This window comes from Oryctolagus cuniculus, chromosome 3 (genome assembly GCF_051225735.1).
Source record: "Oryctolagus cuniculus isolate XC-2025 breed Fujian yellow rabbit chromosome 3, ASM5122573v1, whole genome shotgun sequence".
Taxonomy (NCBI): Eukaryota; Metazoa; Chordata; class Mammalia; order Lagomorpha; family Leporidae; genus Oryctolagus; species Oryctolagus cuniculus.
The window spans coordinates 140,790,519-140,814,959 of record NC_142869.1 but is presented as its reverse complement, the minus strand read 5'-3'; the positions used below and the strand labels follow the sequence as shown (position 1 = coordinate 140,814,959).

At 45.9% G+C, this 24,441-nt stretch overlaps 1 protein-coding gene across 4 annotated transcripts in view; it reads right to left on the bottom strand.

The window, feature by feature from the left end:
* Positions 1–193: 193 nt before the first annotated feature.
* The window catches only part of SLC26A5 (solute carrier family 26 member 5), a 66,014-nt gene continuing 41,766 nt past the window's right edge, over positions 194–24,441 (bottom strand). For 2 of the 4 annotated variants that reach the window (XM_051848011.3, XM_089327981.1), the window contains exons 9-20: positions 23,958–24,040; positions 19,211–19,358; positions 17,771–17,884; positions 16,921–16,998; positions 16,196–16,291; positions 15,575–15,681; positions 12,503–12,572; positions 11,415–11,507; positions 9,732–9,839; positions 8,846–9,046; positions 7,471–7,525; positions 194–6,295 (exon numbers count right to left, since the gene is read on the bottom strand). In XM_051848011.3, coding sequence (XP_051703971.2) covers positions 6,102–6,295; positions 7,471–7,525; positions 8,846–9,046; positions 9,732–9,839; positions 11,415–11,507; positions 12,503–12,572; positions 15,575–15,681; positions 16,196–16,291; positions 16,921–16,998; positions 17,771–17,884; positions 19,211–19,358; positions 23,958–24,040 — 1,347 coding nt within the window. In that variant the 3' untranslated portion in view covers positions 194–6,101. 4 annotated transcript variants of the gene reach the window in all.

Below are 24,441 nucleotides of genomic sequence, written 5' to 3'. Positions count from 1 at the left end.
TCTATAATCTTATTAAAATAGCTCATCTAGGTCTATGAGTACATGCATAACAGTCCCTCCCCACTTCCACTCCAAAGTTGAATAATATAATTTTGGCCAAACCTTTTAAAAAAATGGAGAAGCACTTGGTGTAACTTTTGCTTTGCTTCTGATTTCAAATTAATCCAGAATTGATTTTAATGTACAGTGAAGTGGTGCAGATACAGCAGAAAGAACAATCTCATTTAGATGATCCTGAATAGGCTTCCTACAGAGAAGTGATTGTTTTCATTTTATGTTAGACTGCTGGTCTACAGTGAAGTATTTAAAATAAAGGCTGTGTTAGAATTTGAGCATATCTCTTTAACAGTTATTTCCTATGTAACCACTACCAAATCCCCACAGCTACTCCCTGCCCCCAAAAAACTCAGACCAAAGCACAGTAATGAATATTTTTATTGAAGTTCAATATTCATAAATAAGTTGCAAAACAGTGAATTAAATTTTTAATTCACAAAAGAAAGTTGACAACATAGAAAATCCTGTGTTCTATTGAAATATTTCACATTTACAAAAGTTTTTAAGTAGAAAAAGTAAAGCTCTTCATTCATTACATCTAACCAGTACTCCTTTTTCATTTTTGTGAACTTGACCAGAAAATTTCATCATTTTTCAAGCACTGGTCTAGTCTTTCTTGAGGTATGAAGTAGAGCAAACCATTTCCAAATTATGTGTACAATAGAATATACTCAAGTAAACCAGAGATGTATTTCTGTGGATGTTCTGGTGAAATAAACGTAAGCATTTAAAAGACACTCTGAACTCTTTCCGTTGATTCATACACACTGATTTAAGCCAACTCACACTGGAGATGTGGAGTTCACTCAGGCCTAATATGGTACAGCCTATGAATAATCTCGACATTGCAGTTGGGTACATCATGAAAAATCCAACTGGCTACACATCAAACATGTTTCTGCTTACATATATGTATGCAGACAGCATCAGCAGTACCTAGATTAGCACAGTTGCACCCTACTTATAAAGAGTTATTGCTAACTCCCTCAACTAAACTACATACATGCCTTCATTTATAGATGGTCCCCAGCGTAATGACAGTTTGACTTGAGAGTTTTTTCAGCTTGTGGTGCCAAAGCAGTACACATTCGGTAGAAACCGCACTTTGGATTTCAGTCTTTCCCTGGGTTAATGACATGCAGTATGATCCTCTCATGATGCTGTGCTCAGCAGTGAGTAGCAGTTCCCAGTCAGTCCTGTGATCACGAGGGGACACAGCAGAGACCACAGTGTGCTGTGTCGCGAGCTATGCTGTGTGGTAGACTTAGAATAAGTTTACAGAGTGTTTACTGGGATGTAATCCCACCATAAATCAAGGAACATCTGATTACATGTTTATAGATATACATAACGTGTACATTGTATCAGGATGCTGATAGGCGAAGGGTCTATGGCTGTAGCAAAGCGTGTTGTAGGGTGCCTTTAAAGACATTTCTCTTTCACAAATGATGGGAATAAGTTTATAAAACATTTCCACCATGCTTCTGAGGTTCATGTGTTAACACAACTATACTATGTTCCAATTCAGTGAAAAGCCTGGTAAGACTTTCTCAAAGACAAGCTGAACTTACAAGCTGTTCAGACTTGATTAAATCCAAGTCAATAAGCAGGTATATTACTGGTGCTGTGCTAGCTTTTGATTAAACCACTCATTGCATGCATTTTGGTTGGCTGTATGTTCAGAGGGTTGGTTAATAACTTTATCAGTTGTTAGTTTGTGAGTTGATAAAATTTGCCTATCAAGAACCAACCTACTGAATTTTCCTGAAAGGTGCCCTTAAAAGGCCCAACATTTTTGGCTCACTAAAGCATACAGACTCACAAGGAAGTTTTGTTTGACTTCAGAATTTAAATTTAAGTGGGCAGACGTAATTGATCATAGCCTTCCCCACCATATACCCTTCCCTCCCTCTTTCTCCCTCACCCCTACACAAGGGCACGCCCCCACCCCCCACCCTCACCCCAACCACACAGAAAAACACACCCATGCACTCCAGGCAGATTCTCTGGGTTTGCTACCCTCCCTCCATTCACAAGAGGGCAGTCATTTTCTCAAAATGTACACTTGGAGGTAGGCACCTCTTTTCTGCTTAACAATAAGTATACAGGAACAAATCACACGAAGAAGCTATTTTCCATGTTAAATGAAGACTACAAAATGAGCTGCTCCCAGGGCTAGAGAAGATCCACACTCTTCACTGTTTCTTGGGGTCTCACTGCAGAGGAGACTGGCGATTGGGACCCCACCATCAGCCACTGTACCTTATACAGAGTCCATGCGTGGATGTTTGGAGTCTCCCAGGTGCTGGTTCACAATGGTCTTTCGAATATATTTGATCCATCCATGAAGCAGACATTACCCACTGTTACATTGCAGAGGATTTGAGAAAGACAAAGGGCTTCTCTTTATGGGACTTCCTGAAAACCAGGCTTTCCCATGTTGCCATAAGGAAAGACTCCAGTCCCTGTGTCATCATTGTGGAATATACCCATTTTGATACGGTAATATGAACCTGAACTCGAGTCAGGGCTGAAAGGCATGGACTGGCAGCTACTACAGCCCAAAAAGAACAAGCTGGGCTTAATACATGAATTCCTTGAAAAGGAGACAAAGACAAGGTCAGGCAATGTTCCACTGTATGAAATAATTGGAAATTAAAACATTCTGGCATATTTACATATGGATGAAATATTTTTTGAAATGCACTCAAATTCTCAGATGCATGCTAAAACAAGAATTACGTTTTTTGCCTTAAGACTTAAGTGCTTTTTATGTACATGATGGATTCTAATGAAAGCAAGTTAAAAATAGTAAAAATTAAATACATGTGTGCTTTTTGTGTGCTACCTTCAATCTAACAACCACTAGTACTGAACATCTACCACGTGGAAAGCATTTGTTGAAGAATACGCAATGAAGTATTTTATAACATTGTTTAAAATCCTTAAATTCTATTTAAATGGTTGAAATGATACGGGTCCTTTTACCAAAGTTTCTAGTATAAGCAGAAGTTCTACAAACTACATGCTGTTTCAGAAGGCAGTCTGTATCAGGACGCAAATGTATCTGATCTTGTGTGTGATCACAGCAAGGGAACTACCTGGGTGCAAGTCTAACTTTACTCTAGATCTAGATAGACTACTGACTAGAAAGAAGGGATCTACTTCAAATTAGATGAGTAAAGTCACCGAGAAACCTGATAGGAGTTAAACCAAACCATGGGGTTCGGTTGCAAGTAGGCCGTGCTAGCATAATTCGGCTGGGACCGCCAGATCCTTTTTGTTCTGGCAGTGTCTTCATGAAAATGAAAAGGAGTCCATGAGAAAACTTAAAGACACACTCACCATCAGCAGGAACTCTTAGCAGAGCCGGCTTTGAACAGGTTGGCTACTACCTGTGTTTTGATTTACAATGAACTCTGGTAGACAGCAGAAAGAACCACAAGAACAAGAACTATTGGTGACAAATTGGGTTAAAGATCCTCTTGTCCCCATCTTTGAATAGTCCATGTTTCTGAAGAATGAATCAGCTATTCTCCATATGCTAAAAATTGAGTGATGAAGAATTAGCTGTTGCGGACTTCTAAGGAGGATACCAAGTTAGACCTGGGGGCTCACTTTCTTAAAAATACAGTATTTAGCAACCACAACAAAAACTTGAGAGACTCCTACAGGCCACAGTCATGGCAATTTGAGCATCAAGAAGAACATAAAGGACTGAAACACATTAAAATTAAACAAATTCACAAAATTACAATTATACCAAAGAAGAAATCTTTAAAACTAATTTGTCACTCTCTTATTAAATCAATTCCTATTTTGAAGCTGAAAATTAAATGGAAGCAACCAAGTACTCAACCTCCCTAGGAAGATCCACCTTTAGGGGCTGGCACTATGGGACAGTTGGTGAAGCCACCACCTGCGATGCTTCCATCTCATATGGGCACCAATTTGAATTGGGCTGCTCCATTTCCAATCCAGCTGCCTGCTAATGGCCTGGGAAAGCAGCTGAGGGTAGCCAATTCCTTCGGCTCCTGCACCCACGTGGGTGACCTGGAAGAAGCTCCTGGCTTTAGCCTGGCCCAGCCCTGGCTGCTGTGGCCATCTGAGAAGTGAATCAGCAAATGGAAGACTGATCTCTATGCCTCTCTGTCTGTAACCTTGACTTTAATAAATAAAGATTTTTTTTAAAAGAACCTTTAAGGATAACCAAAATAGGTCAAGTTGAAGAGGGAAGGCTATTGTTTATATGGAACAACAAAAGAAGAAGAAACAAGAGATTTAGGAAAAAGAAATCACAAACCTTAATAAAATCACTGATTTAGCCATGGATGATCATTTGATGCTAATACTCATGGGTGAATGGTTAGTGGAAAACTGTACTTCCATTCAATGACAAAGCAACACTATGTGGATAACTAGGAGAAAACCTAATTGGGCATTCAGACTCATGCTGACCCTGGTCTAGCTTAGCACTGTTAATGGTAGGCCAACTAGACACAGCATACTTTCTGATGTGATATAATAGGAGACTTCTAAGAGTTTAGCACAAAATGTCTAACTCAAACCCATGGAGCCTTTAGATACCGTCTGCAGGTCTCAGATGGTTCAGGGAATAAAGGAATAAGTGCTAACACCACCATGAGAAAGCAAACGTGTTCACAAGATGAGACATCAGGACAACTTCTCCAGTCTCTTTAACAAGCCAATGTCATGGAGAAAAAAAAAAGGAACTGCACTAGATTACACTAGACTTAAGGGACTTAAAAGAAATGACTAGAGGGCCAGCGCCGTGGCTCAACAGGCTAATCCTCCGCCTTGCGGCGCCGGCACACCGGGTTCTAGTCCCGGTCGGGGCGCTGGATTCTGTCCCAGTTGCCCCTCTTCCAGGCCAGCTCTCTGCTATGGCCCAGGAGTGCAGTGGAGGATGGCCCAAGTGCTTGGGCCCTGCACCCCATGGGAGACCAGGAGAAGTACCTGGCTCCTGCCTTCGGATCAGCGTGGTGCACCGGCTGCAGTGCGCTGGCCACGGCGGCCATTGGAGGGTGAACCAACGGCAAAGGAAGACCTTTCTTTCTGTCTCTCTCTCACTGTCCACTCTGCCTGTCCAAAAAAAAAAAAAAAAAAAGAAAAGAAATGACTAGTTGCAGTGTAAGGTCAGAATGAATAGCAGCTTGGACAAGCCAACTGCAATTTTGGGGATAACAGGGGAAATCTGAATACTATCTGAGGCAAGTATGTTCTGAAATAAAAAAAAATGGAGATTATTGACTGGGTTCTAAACTGCTATGTAGACATGATCTTATATTGGTTAAACATGTAAATATTCATGCACAGAAAAAGATCTGGAAAGATGTGCATTAACACATTAAGTCCCAACTTTTGAATTCAATGATGCAGTATAATATTTACTTCACAGTTAGCATAAGTGGTGTGTTTGCTGCTCAATTTAAGTCTTTCTGGGTATCACATATATAGGACAATGGGACACAATGGGTTAAAGTGTTAACAGTGGTGAATCTCTGAGTGGTGGGAACAAAATTCTTTTTTTATTTTTGCTTGTCTATTTTTTCAAAATATCCACAATAAACTTCTATTGTTTCTGTAATAAAGAAAAGTTATTCTAAAACAATAGCTTCTAGAAAGTAGTGGGTTTCCCTCTTCTGTCAGAAAACGGATTACAGTCTATAGACCAATGAGGCTACTAGAGCAAGGAGCCCCCCGCCATCTGTGTCAGCTTACCCTACCTGGGTCTTAAAGCAAATGCATTTTTAAGTGCTTGGTTTGCAAAGAGAACACTAAAAAAGTAACAGAGATGTCACTGCACAATCCATGCAGGCAGGAGTCCTACTTGTCTGGGAAATATTCAATGAAAAGAGCACAAGGCAGATACATCTTGCCATGTATGCGTCATTCACCCTCCAAATCAAGCCCTGCCTACGGTTATTCACGCCTAGGAAAAAGCCTAGTGTCTAGCATTTAAAAAGTGCAACTCGGGAATTTCACGAGAGGCCCCTAAGCCCGTCCCAGGCTCGGGTCCTCGTCTACGCCTCCGGAGTGGTGGGAGTGGCGTTGGGCTCCATGTCCTCCTGGGCAGGGGCCGCCAGGGCTTCCTGCTCGGCCATCGCCTCTCGGACCTGGCTGCCCAACACCGCGTCGTGAATGCTGTAGAACAGCAGCTCCTTCAAGGCAGGGTTCTCAAAGAATCTGTTTCGGGTGAGGTCATTCACAACCTGGGCTGCAACAGGAAGGACAGGAAAGTGAGTCCGCACCCTGGGGAGCACCCTCACCGAGTTGAATTATGCAAATGCTGTGCAGAAGGCTGGCTCTAATGACCTCTCCAACACACCACACCCCCCTCCCCCCCCCCCCCCCCCCCCGTAGGAGGAAGCAACTGCTAGTGATCTCTTATGTATTCGTCCAGAATTCCTCTACGCCCATATAAGTACATATAAATAGATACTCTTTTCTCCATTTTCTTACCCAACAGAGATCGCTGAGGGGTTTTCATAAAGGTTCAGGGAAATTATGTATTACGAAAAAATTACGCTTGGATTTCAAAACATGTTTTGCATCAAAATAAATTTCAGTTTTTAATTCAATTTTCTATGAACCCTTTGAACTCCCCTCATAGATTATTCTGTAATTCTTTTACTTAATTTTTTTTTCATCCATTGCACGGATTTCTACTCTATGGATGGATGCACCCCGTCTTATTTAACTGGTCCCTCTCTGGTTTTGACACCAATGCCGTGATGATCAACCACACACGCGTGTCCTTCTGAATGTGTACAATATATCGTGGCGTTGCTTCCTTCAAAGGTAAAGCCATATGGAATTTGGAAAGGCAATGCTGTCGGCCAGCATCAAGGGGTGCTCCATTTTGCCCTCTCACCAGTAATGCCCAGGGCAATCTGTCCTTCCACTGCACGCACACACGCACAGCACGTTGTCAAGATTTTTGATTTTTTGCCCATCTCACAGGTGAAAAGTCATGTCTGTGTGTCAATTTCATTTCCAAGCATTGTTTTAGCCAAAATACAGAGCAGAAACAAGGAGCAAGACATTCCAAGACTCTTGGATGGAGAAACAAGTGACTGGAATGATTTCATAGAAATGTAATATGCTTACGGCACTCACGAAACAATCCTGACTGCAGTAATGCATACAGAATTGTAGTAAATTGCAATGTTTCTGGCAGCAGCCACGAGACAGTAAACAGTGCTCCTCCAAACTCCAGGCTGGGGGGATCCGCCACAGGTAACCCATTCTAAAACTGGCTTCAGGGTGACTTTCTGACAAATCGTTTTTAGTTTTATATAAAATTAAAGGGAAAATGTCCCAAATGTAATGATTTAAGAAAAGAAAAAACTAAAGTGTCAGACCTCCTGCCCATGGCAGACGCGCACTCACCGCTGCATCCTGCTAAGTAGACGTAAATGCCGACATCGCCGTATTCCTTCACAATCTGTAAAAATGTTGAAATACTTTCGTTTCTGTTGCCTCTGCCAGCTGCAAGTCTCGCACCAATCCTCGTATGCATTTTAGTGATACAAGAGCATTCATTCACGTGCTCTCGTTTGCTTCAATAATTATGCACCTTTGACAAGTAAGTTAAAACTAACTTCCGGCCGGTGCTGTGGCTCACTAGGCTAATCCTCCACCTTGCGGCGCCGGCACACCGGGTTCTAGTCCCGGTCAGGGCGCCGGATTCTGTCCCGGTTGCCCCTCTTCCAGGCCAGCTCTCTGCTGTGGCCAGGGAGTGCAGTGGAGGATGGCCCAAGTCCTTGGGCCCTGCACCCCATGGGAGACCAGGAAAAGCACCTGGCTCCTGCCATCGGATCAGCGCGGTGCTCCGGTCGCAGCGCGCTGGCTGCGGCGGCCATTGGAGGGTGAACCAACGGCAAAGGAAGACCTTTCTCTCTCTCTCTCTCTCTCACTGTCCACTCTGCCTGTCAAAAAAAATAAAATAAAATAAAAAAAAAATAAAAAAACTAACTTCCTATTTCTTCTGCTTTCTATGCAGACAGGGATGACTGAAGGTATCAAAAACGTTATGACGTTTTAGTGGAACTTATTGAAGGCGTTATGGGTACAGCAGGTATAGCCTTTATTGCTGATGGTTGAGGGGTTAAGGGCAGAAGCTGGATTTAATTACAGCATCTGAAAGGCAGGGCTAGTGCAAGATGCTTAGGTCTCTGGGGGTATGCCCTGGCAGGGTGGTTCATCCAAGAGCGTGGATGATTTGGGCTCAACTTCTGCTTAGCTGTTCTGCCTCTGCTCCCTGGCTCACCACGGGATCATTCCCCCACAGCCATCATGAGGAGCTTCCACTAGACAGGCCGGCTATGGGGTCAGCTGATTCCGAGCGGGAGCCTCCAGACCACGAGCTGAAACAAGCCTGTTCTTCCCCCCAAGAAGTACCTCTCAGACAGTCTATTCAAAATGATGACAAGCAGACTCAGACAGAAGGGACTGTGGTACTGAGTTCTCAAGGAGAGGATGGGATGGCAGAGACAGGACGAGGGGACCCCAGCAATTAACGAGCCCAGACTGACCGCACTTCCTCACTGTTGAAGCATGAAGACTGGCAGTTCCATGTGGATCCACTCGACTTAGCTCTCTACTTTTGGACCTTGTGGGAATTCCCCATAATCAACAGTCGAAAAAATAACAAACAAACAAGAGCTCCCAAAGAGCAGAAAGGGCAAGCCCGTGAGAGCTCTCCGGCTATTGCAAGGTGCCGCAGGGCATGGAGGTTTCAGTGCCCGTTCCAGGCGATGCTTACCCCCGCCACGGTCTTCACGCCCACGGAATCGATGAAATTGACCTGCGTGAAGTCCAGGATGATGGTGTGGACGCCGTCCCCAGGCGGCATGAACCTCTGCAGCTCCTCCGGGAAGGTGCTTCGGACCACTATGGGCGGGTATTTCACTTCCTCCTCCTCCTCCTCAGGCTTGGGGGTGTTTTCTCCATCGACTTCTGCATCCTGCCAGAGGCGAAACACAACCGGGAATTGGGTCAACAACCCACACTCGGGACTGTGAGAAACACTGGTACTGGAAAGTCAGCCTTCTGTTCTCAAGCGACTGACCCTGCCAGGTCCCCTCTAGAACATGGGTCACAGCCCAGCCTGTCCTGTCCACTTCTCTCCTCATTTTCTGGTCCAGTGAAATCCATCTCCTTGGCCATCCATACCCCAAACAGTTCCTAACTGTAGCCTGAGAGGCTGCAGGTTGCCGTAAGCTTCAACAGTAAACATCTAGCCGTTGAGTTTTTCTACCGTCAGCTGAATTAACCTTTTTTCTGAATAAATCTTTGTTCTGATGACAAAATTTATTAAGGGACAGTGTGATGTTAAAAACTTATTTTTAAAGACTTTTTAAAATTTATGTGAAAGGTAGAGTGGCAGAGAGAGATGGGCACCCTTATATTGGACATGGTTGTCCCAAGCAGCGGCTTAGCTAACTGCACCAGTGATTTTTCTTTTTTAAACGTTTTCACTCCTTCTCTCCAAACCGTCCCCGTCATTGACCTTCTCATGTACCTGTAGTACGACAGGACACTTAGACTGTTTCTAAGCGTTCCTGGTGTGGAAACTTCTGGACCGTGAACACAGACGGAAGCCCCTGCAGGTGGAGAGAGGGGCAGCTCGTGGTGAGGAGGCCACTCACCACTTTGGCCACGGTGGCGTTGGCTATGTTCGCATTGCCCACCTCCTTAGCATACTTCCTCATGGCCTTTCTTCTCGCTCCCATGATGACTGCTGGGTTCACGCCAGTCTTCACGGAAGAACAACAGACACAGAGTCACTTCATGGCTCCCAGAGCTGCACCCAAACACCAGTAATCCTCCAGTCTCCTCCAGGGAACTGCTTCCTATGCCAAGAATCACCCCAGCCCTTGCTCTGCCTTTCCTCTGATGTCCCAAACTCAGTCACATACATACACACACACATATACTCATACACACATATACACAGACACATATACACATGCATACGCACGTACACAAATATACACATACACATATATACACATACATATACACATACAAATATACACACACACCTATATTTACACAACATATATACACATATACATACATACATATGCATACACACATACACAAATACACATATATTTAAACAAACACATATATATATTTTCAAACATATATGCATATACATTTATACATAATACACATCCACATGCATATACACATAAATATACACAAACATATACATACACACATAGATTACATATACATATATGGCAGAGCGAGAGAGTGAGAGCATGCATGTAAGAGCCACAGTGAGCACCAGACTGCTCCTATCCACTGGTTTACTCCCCAAGTGCCTCCAGCTGCCAGGGTTGGCCTGGGGCTGGAGCCAGGATCTGGGAACTGAATCCAGGTCTCCTACATGGATGGCGAGCAGCAAGCACTTGAGCCAGCCCCTGCTGCCTTCCAGGGTCTGCATTAGCAGGAAGCTGGAATCAGGAGCTGGAGGCAGGGCCAGGAAGGCAACGCAGGTCCTCATCTGTGGGAGGTGGGGGTCTCCACTGACAGCAGCTTAACTCCTGGGCTGAACGCCCACTCCTCCTCCCTCACTAGAAGAATAGTAGCAGCCTCTCCTATTCGTGATCCTTATTCAAGACAACCAGAAGCTCAAGTACTAAAGAGAATTTTCGGACGGCTATTTACCAAACTCCAAACTGAAGAGATGCTGTGGGTAGATGGGGAGGTTTTCCTAAATACAGGGCAGAGCGGGGTTGGGTTCTAATCACGACCACAGAAACCCACATGATCTCAAGAGTATGAAACCTAGGTTGTTTGGAAACCTAGGTTGTTTGTTCACTTTCCTTTTTTTTTTTTTTTTTTTTTTTTTTGGAAAAGGCACCATATGAGAGTATTTCCCATAAAGTTCATGGAAAGTGGAATTAGAAGAAAAATTCATTTTGTGCACAGAAAAAAATTGAAACTATATACACAAGGTCTTCAGAAGGCTGATGGAAAACTTCTATTATGGAAAAATTATGCACAGACTTCAAAATGTTTGCATCCAAACTTCTCTTTTAATTTGATTTTCCCATGAACCTTTTGTCCTTATAATAAGGGAGACGAGCAGCCATGAGGATGTAACACCATGTAAACATACTTAAGGTTACTCACTGCATTGTTAAAACGGTAAATGTCTATATAGCCATCAGAGAAAAGAGGAGTGTGTGGGGAGTGGGTGATGGGGGGAAGAGAAAGGATTAAGGATGAAATAGTGAAACAGAGTAGATGCTGACGCTCTGTCAACCCAAAGCACCTTCCTGCCCCGGAAACAATCGCTCACACTTGGTCACACTCACCTTTCTCTTTAAGGCATTGCTATACAAGTCGCTGTTGGCGTAGTAAATTGGGGCGTTTATTTGGAATATTTTTATACCAGGAATCTCTTTCACCTAAGGAGTAAAACACGCACACACTTAACACATGGAGACATTTCAGACTCAGAGCTGCAGGCGCCGCCCTCCGCCAGCCAGAGCGGGAACCCCGAAGTCCTGCAGAATGGCTTCATGACACAGCGAGGCCACTCCGCTCCCGCCCTGGAGGGGAGAGTGCCAAGGAGGAAACCTTTCAACGTCTGACTTGGGGTCATTGTTCCCCTGAAGCACAGAGAAGGAAGAGACAAATCCAAGGGCACTTCAAACTCCTACGTTAATTCCATTCATCCATGAGTTGTGTGAAGCTCGCTCCTGCTCTACGAGAGAGGAGACAGGTGGGGGTGGGCAGGCGGCCGGGCAGGCTGGCCACAGCTACAGAGCTGCACGCAGATTTGGTTCACAGGTGGCACAGAGAAGCCTCCGAGAGCCCCAGGATGCAGTGGGGGAAGGACTGATCCAGCACTGACTTCCTTGCAATGAGGAAAGAAGAGGAATCCCAACCGCGGTCTCATTTCCAGACCCCTTGGAGTGACCCCGAGAAGGCCCTCCTGCACAGGAACCAAAACAAATGAACAAAAGCCATTTTTCAAAGATTCTGGAACAGTCTTTGAGATCCCACAGAAGAAAAGAATGTTCAAAACCGGGGGAACCTACAGGCATCATTTCAATGGCCCCGCCACCCCTACTCCCCATGGTTAAAATTGGAATTTGCCACTGGCTGGGATTCCTCAGGAGAAAACCATGCACATGCAAGCCAGCCTCCTGGCGTAGGTATTCGGCCAATCCATATTTTAATTCCCCATTAAAAATTGGGAAAAATAAACACTAGGAGGTTGAGCAGGTAATGCCCGTGACGGACACAGCTGAATCCAGAGGGTACAGGCTCTGACTTCTCACTTTGGCAGCGAAGCCGCCCTTCTCTTCATCCCAACTTCCTGTTCTGGGTCAAAGCACTACTTGGCAGCTCACACCACATGCTTACCACCTCTTGGAACAGCAGAGAAGGGGCCTACCTCCTCGTACGCATCTATGTCAATGTACACATCGGTGTCAGGAAGCTGTCCAAGGACTTTGTAGCTCGGACTGGAGACAGAGAGGCCGTTAGATACCACTGGGTGCAGGTGCCGCACGCGCTTCGGATGTGGGGTTTGTGCGTCTGCATGTCACGTCTGCATGTCACGTGTGCATGTCACGTGTGCATGTGATGCGTGCATCTGCTAGTGACTCAGCAGACAAATGATCCTTGCCTGCAGCCTCTGCAGAGGGCGCCCCCCACCACCTTCCCAGGGCATCCTGTTGCTGGATGCAGGGGAATTGAGGTCCCTCTGGCCAGGGAGCTGGGCCTCAAAGGATAAGGATTTTAACAGGCAAAGGCAGAATGAGCCTCCCAGGCCACGCGCAGTGCCTGGGATCTCATATCACCAAGTTCAAAGACTGCTGCTCCCAGCAAAGGCCAAGTCCTTACGACTTCCTTCAGAGCACCAGGAGCAAGAAAATCTCTTGCCGTGAGCTCTCGGGGGCTTTTCTCTGGGCATGTGTCAGGCTCATCGTCCCACTGCGCCCTGCTCACACCTACAGACACACTTCTCACTGTGGATTATGACATGCTGATGAAGCGTCCGCTTCTAGATTCCTAAAAAACCCAGGGGTGAGTCATTGCCCCATCACTTACTGTCGACTGGGGAAGTTACCTACTCACTCTAGGCCTCAGTTTGCACATCTGGGAAATGGGGATGCTAGGAGTCCCTGTGTTGCAGGGGAGAAGTGATGTTTACATTGGTCTCCACACAGAACCAGCCATGTAGGAGCTGTGATAATTCAGGGGCACCGTCACTTCACTGTCACTATTGACATCGCCCTCATCATTATGGCGCAGCTGTCATCCAGGAAAACATGAAGAGAAGGACCATGTCTTATTTCCTGTAATACCCTTGAGGCTAGCATCGCCCTGGGAACAGACATGAGCCTCAACGAAAATTATACTGACTGCTCATAACATTGGCCAAACTCTGAGCTTTCTGGGGACAGGGGCTGAACATCCATCACATTTCTGGCCCCCACAATGCCTGCCCGGAGGAGGCATGTAGGAACTGTGTGCTGAAAGAAGTGGCTGTCTCATGCTACTCATGCTCCAAGGGAAACTAGGCCCCGGGACACAAGGTCAAGGCCAAGGCGCCACCAGCTGTGTCCTAAAAGTGCCCTAATTACAGGAAGAGAAGCCAGAGGAGCACAGAGAAGTGCCCCAAAGGCTGGGGCTCCAAGCTTGAACTTTGAGACCCAGCAGAATCAGCAACCAAAAACAGAACGTAAGACAGCCATCACTTTTTGTTAATTATATCACAGAGAAAGAAATATAGCATTAAAAAACTTTGTCCAGGGGCTGGTGCTGTGGCATAGCGGGTAAAGCTGCCGCCTATAGTGCCGGCATCCCATAGGAGAGCTGGTTCTAGTCCTGGCTGCTCCACTTCCAATCCAGCTCTCTGCTATGGCCTGGGAAAGCAGTAGAAAATGGCCCAAGTCCTTGTGTCCCTGCACCCACATGAGAGACTTGAAAGAGGCTCCTGGCTTCAGACTGGCCCAGCTCCAGCTGTTGCGGCCATTTAGGGAGTGAACCAGTAGATGGAAGACATCTCTCTCTCTCTCTCTCTCTCTCTCTCTGCCTCTCTGCCTCTGTCCCTCTGTCCCTCTGTAACTCTGCCTTTCAGATAAATAAATAAATCTTAACAAAAACTTTGTCTAGGGGTTGGCATTGTGGCACAGCGGGTTAACCTGCCAACCTTCAACACCAACATCCTGTATGAGTGCCAGTTTGATTCCCGGTTGGGCCACTTCCAATCCAGCTCCCTGTTAATGAGCCTGGGAGAGCAGCAGAGGATGGCCCAAGTGCTTGGGCCCCTGCATTCATGTGGGAGACCCGAATGAAGCCCCTGGCTCCTGGCTTCCGCCTGGCTCAGTCTTGGCCATTTGTGGCCATCTGGGAAGTGAACCAGTGGATGGAAGATCTCTAATTCTTTCAAATAAATAAACGAATATTTTTCTTATAAAAAGCATTAAAAATAAATTTAAAAAACCTTTGCATAACTTTAACTTCTAACTTTATTATCTGAAACCATAAAATTCTATTCTGTAAGGAAAACAAAGAAGAATTTTAATTCTATATCGTGCCTTATTAAAGGAGATGTTTGCTGTTTTTCTTTGAAGATTTATTTATTTGAAAGGCAGAGTTACAGAGATAGAGGGAGAGACAGAGAGACAGAGAGACACAGAGAGAGAATGAATCTTCCATTTGCTGGTTCATGCCCCAGAGGGCCACAAGCCAGAAGTCAGGAGATACATCCGGGTCTCCCACATGGGTTCAGGGGCCCAAGCACATGGGCCATCTTCTACCGCTTTCCCAGGCACATTAGCAGGGAGCTGGCCAGGACTTGAACTGGTACCCATATGAGATGCCAGCACTGCAGGGGGAGGCTTAGGTTACTATGCCACAGCACCAGCCTCTGTCTCCCTTTCAAACAAACAAATACATCTATTATTTAAAAAAAAAAAATCTAGACTGTTCTCTGAAACATTTCCTTTTCATCTTTATGCAATTTCTTTGTCATAAACAGTATTTTTTTTTTTTACAGGCTACTTTCTACCTTCTTCAGTGGGTCCAGCTCCTTATTAGAAAGAGGAGATGACAGGGAATAATGGCTCAGGGGGGAGGGGACACTGGGAGGACTGCATCTGATAACCTGTGGTCCACATCACCTAAAACTCACATCGGCACCTGGTGCCCAAGCAAATCGCAAGAACGTGCGCTGTCCTCAGATGTGTGGAGGAAACCCAGGCTACCCCTGGGCCACACACGGCAGGAACCGTGATGGGACTCAGGCTCTTATCTAACACAGTCGCTGACGCAAGTCCCAACTGCGACCCAGGAGAGCATCAGATGATCGGTTTGGCATTTTGTTTCATCGACATCCCACGCGAGCGTTACAGCTCCCTGGCACGCTCACCGGAAACAGCCCAAGGGCTCCACTTTCCCCAGCCCAGCCTCACTCCACACTTAGGAGTGCACGGCGCGGTCTCAGCCGCTCACTCACCTCTGTGTTCGGTAAATCACCGTGAGCAGCGCGATGATCACAGCCGTGATCAGACCGTAGTCCAAGCCCAGGAACAAGGAGGACACGAAGGTGGTGAGCCAGATCGTCTAGACAAAGGCGGAGAAGTGCGTGGGGAATCCCTGGGAAGTTCCAGGAGGGGCAGGCGGGGGATGGCCAGGTCCACCACTGGAGCGCCTGGACTCTGTGCCAGGATCTGGCTCCTGACTTCAACTTCAGGCTCATGCGCACCCTTGGAGGCAGCTGGTGCTGGTGCACGTGACTGAGTTCAGCCACCCATATGGGAGACCTGGATTGAGTTTCAGGCTCCCAACTTTGGCCCTGGCCCAGCCCTGGCACCTGGAGGGGAGTGAACCAGTGCTTGGGAGCTCTCCTGTCGCTGTCTCTTTCTGTCTCTCAAAAAAAAAAAAAAAAAAACAAAACAAAACAAACAAACAAAACCTCTCTAAGAGTTAAACACATACACGTATGAGCTATGTTGACCCAGAATAACTGGGTACTGTAGGTAACAACCATGTTAACTTCTCTTTTTCACACTTTCATTGGCACTGATCACGTTTGCTGCTGGAACGCATTAACCTATTGATCAGCTTTGTTACTTACCAGCTCTATCTTGCTGGTTCTCCAGAAAAAGGGGAGATCTGCAAACTGCATGAACATGCCTTTCAGGTTGACGATCACGATGGCTGACAGCACCGCCTGAAACACAGCACAGGCGCTCAGGTGCCTCCTCTCTGGTGCCCTCTGCTGGTTCCTCACTGTCCTGCTGCTGACTTCCCCACTCGCTTCCTACCTGATGCTAATGCTAACTTGGAGCCATGAACACTTGGCTTTTCAGGATGTGGCTGGCCAAAGTGGGCCTGGGAAAAGCAGACTGATCTGCTTTTTTTTTTTTTTTTTTTTCAAACCTGCATGGTGGCCAAGAGGTTCAGAATTAGACCTGGGATTCAGGAATGATTTCATCCAGAGTCCTCCGCCACGGTGACTTTCTCTATATTGTTCCTGACCTCTATTAGATTAAATGCAAATATCTTATGAGTGAAGGCCACAGGAGTCAAAGAGGAGAGACACTGGAGATAGCCAGTCCAAACCACTTCTTGGAGATGTGTTCTCAAGGTTCTCTTGGGTTGAGATGTATTACCAAAGTCCTGTTAGCAGGTATCAACAGATGACAGAGCATGACCTTGATCTCAGCCTTGACCCTTTCTCATACCACCTTGCTAGGGTTACTGCTTAAAATTCCCTAAGACAGCCTCAAAAATATATGCAAATAAAAGTGCAAGATCTCTACACATGGCCAGACCTCACACCAAGCCCATGCTACACACCTGGGGTAATGATTCAAAGAGGAATCCAGTGGCTAAGATGACCAGCAGAATCATCAAGGAGGCCAAACAACCTGCAAGCTGAATGAGAAAACACAAGGAGGCACTTTGAGGGGACTTAAGCAGCACAGGTTGGTCTTATTTGTTTGATAACCACTGAAAATCAAGTGATTTTCAAGAAAATACAGATTCGAACAAAGTGTCCAAACCACCACATAACCTATAGCTCCTGCCCACACCCTTTTAGAAGCTCTGGGTCCTCTTTTAGCTTTTATGCAGACGCTGAAATGCTTCCACATCCCAGTTGAAATGCCTTTCTCAGAGCCGAGGCCCACCAGGGCTGGAAGAGTTCAGACAGTGTTTGCTGTCCCATAGGGTAGCCACAAGCCACATGTGGCTATTCAACCTTACAAAAATTAAAACAGAAGTCCAGGCTTTGATTGCAGCAGCCACATTTCAAGTGCTCAAGAGCTGCTACTGGCTGCCATACTGGATGGCACAAACATCAAACATTTCCATCACTGCAGAAACCTCTGTGTCACTGGTGCTGGCCTCCTGCCCTTGGCAGTCTCAGCTCTCACAATAACATCCCACGTCTGAACGGTGAGGGTCCCTGGCAGCAGGGAGTTCTCTGTAACTCTCCAGTTTAACTGGACATTGCTCCTCTTTCCTACAGATTCAGTTTCTGGTGATTTGCTTCAACCAGTCGTGCCTTTCTCTGATTCACTACCCGGCTCCCTGGAGCATGGATCTGCAGGCAGAGTAGCTTTGTTTGGGTTCAGCATAGGATTGGGAGATGACAATTCAATCACCACTCTTGCCAGCGGCTGTTAGAGGCCTGTTGCATACATACCTGTGTCTTCCCTCCGGTTCCCTCCTGCACAAGGCTCCGAGACAAGGAGCAGGAGATTGAGAAGGTCTGGAAGAGTGAGCCAATGGAGTTGCACAGTCCCAGGGCAATGAGTTCCTTTGCCACAAGGAAACAAGACATGAGTGAGACAGATCATTCTTCAGCAAGACGCCTGAGAGTCCACTGACTACACATTTTCAATAGGAATGCTGTCTCCTCATTTTCTTTGCAGAGACAAGAACTTGTTTAGCATGAGTTCAAAATAGGAAGTAGGGCGTATTTCATGGTGGGGGAAAACACAGGTTGAATTTTTATTGTGTCGGAGATAAATGTTATGCTTCCTGCCCAGCTGCCGTCTTATCAAACACACTCTACACAAATAATGCTGTTTCTTGAACGGAAGTTGCAGTAAAAGGGATAAAAAGGAAGTTTTTGATATCTAGGGCCACTGGCATCTCTCAAAAGCCTGGGTTATTGCTCACTGATGAGCACGTGCCAGAGTCTTCTGGGACCAGGGAGTCCTGCTCCTAAGGCTATTTCGGGTACTTCCAGTTTGATCGCTGAAATTCATATGAAGGTGGAGCATCTCGTCTTCCCTTAGACATACACAAGGTGCAAAATAGACATCGGCACGCCAAGATTAGAGCTCATGGGGTTTGGATTCAACATCGCACCTGCGGCCACGTAGTAAGAGGGGGCAGCTTAGAGAATACTGTGGAGTTTGAGTGATGAGTCATAGACCCAAAGCTTAAGGAACGAAGGTAAGCCTTTCCGTGGAGCAAAAATCCTTCTGGAAAGATATTTTACTTCCAAGCAGTGATTTTACAAAGACAAGGATGGGGTTGGCATTGTGAGGCAGTGGGTTAAGCAGCTGAAGTAAGGCCAACTTCCCCGAACAGAGTGCGGTTTGAGTTCTGGCTGCTCCACTTCTGATCCAGTTTCCTGCTAAGGCACCTGTACTTGGATCCAAGCACTTGGGTCACCCGCACGGGATACCCAGATGGAATTCCTCACTCCTGGCTTCAGCCATTGCAGCTATTTGAGGAGCCCCAGCTGTTGTGGCCATTAAGGGAGTTAACCAGCAGGTGGAAGGCATCTTTCCCTCGCTTACACACAGTCTGCCTTTCAAATTAAAATAAACGAATCCTTAAAAATAGGGACAACATCTCTAGGAATAGGCTGCAGATTGGAGATTTCACGTTTGTAGCCAGACTGTCATGCCTGAGGCAAGGCAGGACTCTGTACCCCAGGGTTCTGATTATTTAATGCTCACAAATAATGAAAAAAGATTGTACTGTTGAATAAATACATGTTTCAAATAGGTCCATCACCAAAACAAATGTTTTTCCCCCAAGATAGATAAATTTCATTCCTGTGCCTTCCCTAACAGAGCACAACGACTGTTCTCTTATGAAACTTCTGCAGGAAACAGGTGGTTTTTACCTGATTGCCATCAACCTGGTAGCCATGTTTATTTGCCAAGGTCTTGGCCATTGAGATGGTCACTGAAAAGCCAACAATGGCTATGGCAATGGCATCCACATACACGAGGTGGAAGAGGCTGGTGTCTGGATTGGCTGGAGGTAGTAGCCTGGAAAACCAAGATGGCTTTAACTCGAGTGTTGTGATTGTAAGGAAAAAGCCCGAGATGGGAGGGTGGCATTTCCAAGGGACACTCTATCAAGGAGGTAACCCACACCTGGACACCTGTGTTCCCTGGAGGGCCCTGCTGGACACAGAGGGCTACCTTCGAGGCCCTGGAGGGTTAATCTGCAGAGATCGGGTACTGTTTTATTTGGACAGGGAGTAACCTCACACCTCATGGCACCCCATGGACAGGTGTAAGTAAGACCCAGGACCAGGAAGAAAAGAGGCTCAGAGGAGTACTCGGATGCCACAAGACATTTGAACCAAAGTCTAGGGTGGGGAGGTTATCGGACAAGGGCTCCCGCCGAGGAGAATCGATGTCCTTGTGACACGGGCACTCCTCTTGTTACTTGATGTGAGGAGTCTGAGTCCGTTACCTCTCCCCATGTTGTTCCCCCTCTGGGTGAGTTTTTAAAACAGGGAACCAACAGCAGAAGAGGATGCCCCTTGGGAATCCTGTGAGCCTCACGGAGCCCAAAGCGTGACTCCTCGAATCCCACAATGGGGAGCCCAGCTTTTGTGGTCCAGCCTTAACAGTTGTTTGGGTCCTTGTCTTAAAGAAACAGAACAAGGATTCCCTTGATGTTGCTGGGGAAGGGTCAGTGAGGATTTTCAAAGGCATCCTGCTCCAGTTCAAGGCACTTGGGCTAAACAGCAACAATAATCACCCAGCTGATGGACAGTAAGTATCGCAATGACAGCCATTCATTAGGCACCTCCTCTGTGCCAGGTTCTGTGCTCACTTAATTATGTCTAATAGCTTTGTGAACAAGGTGCCAGTGTAAACTCCATTTTCCAGATGAGGCATAATGAGGTTAGGCAGCTTGAACAAGGTCAACAGCTCATCCACTAAGTACAACAAAACCACAAATAGCATGCACCTCTTCCCCATCTTTCTCACTATGTCACAGCGCAGTGACAGAAGGGAAGTTTCAAATTTCGGGGTAAGGAAAGGGAGGAGAGAAAGAGAAAGGAAGCTCTGATGTGTTCAGGACCCCTTCGGTGCTACATGCCTTAACTAAGCCATCTCATTCCCCCTCCAAACAATTCTATCAGATAGGTCCATTATTATCCTAATTTAAGGATGAAGAAAAATGGATGACTGCAGAAATTAACCGATTTTTCCAAGACGGAGCCGGGAGTTAAACACAGAGAGTCTGACCATAAAATGGTTTTCACTGTACTTGGCTGCATAAGCATTAACTGACAGGGGAGACCAAGCAGCAGGTCTGGGCTTGAGGAATACAAATGTAAGAAAAAGATGTATTTTGCAACAAGTTAAGGAAAGTAAATAAAAAATCAGGATATACTGCCATCATTAAGTCTTCAACACTTCAACACTCCTTTCTGGGCAATGCAATGTAATACATTTCATGTCTAAAAGGTAAGGGTGACAGTTTGTTTGCAAGCACGGCCACCAGTCATTCCTACCATACTTGTACTGCATGCTGCTTCTCCTGTCCACATATGGAATCTGTTTCCCCTTGGGCTGACTCTAGTCTGGCCTTCTGATTTGCTCTGACCAACAGAATGTGGTGGAAGTGATATTGTACACATGCTTATGTAAGGCCTGGCCAATTCTCTGCTTGCCCTGAGCACCATGCACTGGGGTCTCAGGACTCTGCCAGAGACACCATGTGGAGAGAATATGCCAGCCAGCCAGCCTGCAGCTGCTCCTGTCACTTCAACCAAGTTCTGCCAGGCATGTGAATGAAACCCTCTTGATCCTCTAGCAGCAGACACACCTTCAGACACGTGAGAGACACCCAAATGAGCCCAGAAGAACCAGCCAGCTGAGCCCAACCTAGACTGAGAACTATGAACAAATCACTATTTCGAGACAATTTTTCAATAAGATTCACAGATGACTAAAATGGTATGATTACATAGAGATTAGGTAGGTAGGTAGGTATTTGTTACTTGCTTGGCTTTGGAAAAGTTTCAGAAAGATAAGGTTTCTCAATAGCCAAGTTCCAGAAAAGTAAAAACTTTTTTTTTTTTTTTTTAAGTTGCGCTCTCTCACATGGGAGAAAACAAACATATCTGGGTGCAATGAAATAGGGAAAGAAAGGTACTAAGAAATTATGGTGAAATGCGCATTTTAACCTATTGGTCTATTTTTAAAAAGAAAAACGTGGGACGGTGCTGTGGTCTAGTGGGCAAAGCTGCTGCCTGCAGTGCCGGCATCCCATATGGGCGCTGGTTCGAGTCCCGGCTTCTCCACTTCCGATTCAGCTCCCTTCTAATGTCTCTGGGAAAGCAGTGGAAGATGGCCCCAGTCCTTGGGCCCCTGCCACCCATGTGGGAGACCTGGAAGAAACTCCTGGATCCTAGCTTTGGATCAGCCCAGCTCCAGCTGTTGCGGTCATTTGGGGAGTGAACCAGCAGATGGAAACCTCTCTCTACTTCTGCCTCTGTCTCTCTGCAACTGTCTTTCAAACAAATAAAAAAAAATTTTTTTAAAGACAGAAACCTAAGTGTAAGCATTTCACATTTAATCAAATTCTTTGTAACTGGCAACTGAACAGGATTAGCCATCGGATCCAATCAAAGACTGACACTTATCACATGACTGTATAGAGACCTAGGTGTGAGCTAATGGAAAGAGTACACGCCGGCTATCAGAATACCGAGTTTTAGGAGCAGGCTGGAACTTGCCAGAGTCCCTAAACCTCACTCATGTCACCCAGATATCACCTTTCCTGACACCCTACCTCAAAGAGCAACCTCTTCCCCCCTCCCCCTTATCTGGCTTCGCTTTTTTCACAGCACTGCTCAGTGTTTACTGGTTGACTGTCTATTTCCTCCAGGAAAATACAAAGTCCGTGAGGGTGAGCACTTTTTTTCTTGTGTGTTTAACTGCTGCATCCCTAGGACATGACAGGCGCTCAAGAAACACCTGCTGAATAAATGAACTTGTAAAATGGAGATAATAGTGCATATTATCTACAGGGTTTCAGATGATGGAAATAAAAGTATTTTATAAGCCCAAATATAAAAGCAATGCATATTACTGTTAAAGCTTTACACTGAATCATTGCTAGTGACAAGTTCATGATACCAATTTACTGATTTGAGGTTTAAAATACAGTGTGGGGCAGGTGCTATGGTATACGGGGTTAAGCCTCTGCCTGCAGTGCCTGCATCCTGTATGGGTGCTAGTTCGAGTCCCGGCTCCTCCTCTTCCAATCCAGCTCTCGGCTAATGGCCTGGGAAAGCAGTAGAAGATGGTTCAAGCGCTTGGGCCTTAGCACCCACGTCGGAGACCCAGAAGAAGCTCCTGGCTCCTGGCTTTGGCCTGGCCCAGCTCTGTTTGTTTCGGTCATTTGAAGAGGGAACCAGGAGATGGAAGACTGTTCTTTCTGTCTCTCCCTCTCTGATTCTACCTCTCAAATAAATAATAAAATCTTTAAAGAAAAGTAGAGTGCATGCTTCCTCCTCTAATACTTGCTCCACTGGGTGAACACTGACTTAAAGAGCAAGCTCTGCCCCTTCTGCCTCCCAGGATGGAACTAAGACAGGACTGGAGGGCAAGGCCTGGTGGGACATGGGCAGTTCCACCAATGTGCAACATTTGGGCAAACTTCTGTGCTCTTCTGGATGAGAGAGCAAGAGGGCGAGAGAGCGTGAGCATACATGATGGTGGGAGGGAGGGAGAGATTAATAGGACAAGGGATAGAAGGTACACACAGAGAAAGAGATAGCCAGATCATGTCAGAGGTTAGATGAGGAAAGGGGGTAGTCACCCTTGTTCTTTAAAGTATAGAGTAACGAATTTAAAAACATGGAGTCAGGTACAGAAATGATGCAAAGAAGTAAAATATTACTTGAAATCAGAAAATTTATGAAAACAACAAGCCTCAGAGCCTTCAGCTGATGTGTGCGAGGTGCTGTATTAACGTGCTGTTCTGCACGTTCTGTCAGCTCCTGCAGCTCTCACACCTGCCCAAGGGCTGAGCATCCATTCCCATGCACACCTGGCTTGCAGAGGGTCAGCGAGCAGCCCAGGTCACAGAGCTAGTAAGTGGCAGGCTAGAACTTAGGTCTTTCTGCTCGTCATTCCTACACCAGTCAAGGAGAGACTTAAAAAACCTGTACATTTAATGAAATAAAAGGAAACCAAGAAACCCAGCTGCTGGTGGGACTGCAAAATGCTATAGCAAACAGTATAGAGGTTCCAGAAAAAGTTAAAAATAGAGTCATTATATCACATCCCACAGAACCGAAAGCAGGGTCTTGAAGGTACAGAAGTTCAGATCTGTGAGATTTGTTTTGCAGAGCTGTTTTACAGCAATGTGAATATATTTAACATGAATCAACTGCACACCTACAAATGGTTACGATGGTAAATTTTATGTTCTATAGATTTTACCACTAAAAACATACAGCCCAAGCCCTCCAACCCTTAGCTATCTGATTTGTAGGAACAAATGTATTATACACACATACACACATTTACATTGTAAGGGCACTACAGCAGGAGTTAGAAACAACAGATCCATGGATTATTCAAGCCACCCTGTTCTCAAAATGATCTTCCTACCCCAGAGGAAGTGTCCCAACGACGTCCACGCTGTATGATTCCTTCAAGTTAAACCCAGCTGAAATGCCAGTGCCCATGACCACCTGAAACAGATGCAAGTGTGCCTTGAGGAAGGAATACTCAGAACCCCAACAATGAGCTCCCAAGACCTGGACAGCCAGGCCGAACCCCTTCTCAATGCTGACTTGAAATTCAATACATCTCCAGCAGGCTAATTTTAAAGTGGATGATTCTGTATGGCCCATGAATGATGTCATAAATATCCAAATGACCCTTGGCTCTGCTCTGAAGTCCTGCTTCCTGCCAGTGTGGACGTGTGGATGCTGGAGGGCAGGATGTCATGGCTCGGGTGGTTGGGTCCCCATCATACATGTGGGAGACCTGGATTGAGTTCCCAGTTCCTGGCTTTGACCTAGCCCAACCTCAGCCTGTGCAGGCATTTGGGGAATGAACCAGCAGATGGGAGATTTCTTTCTCCCTCTTT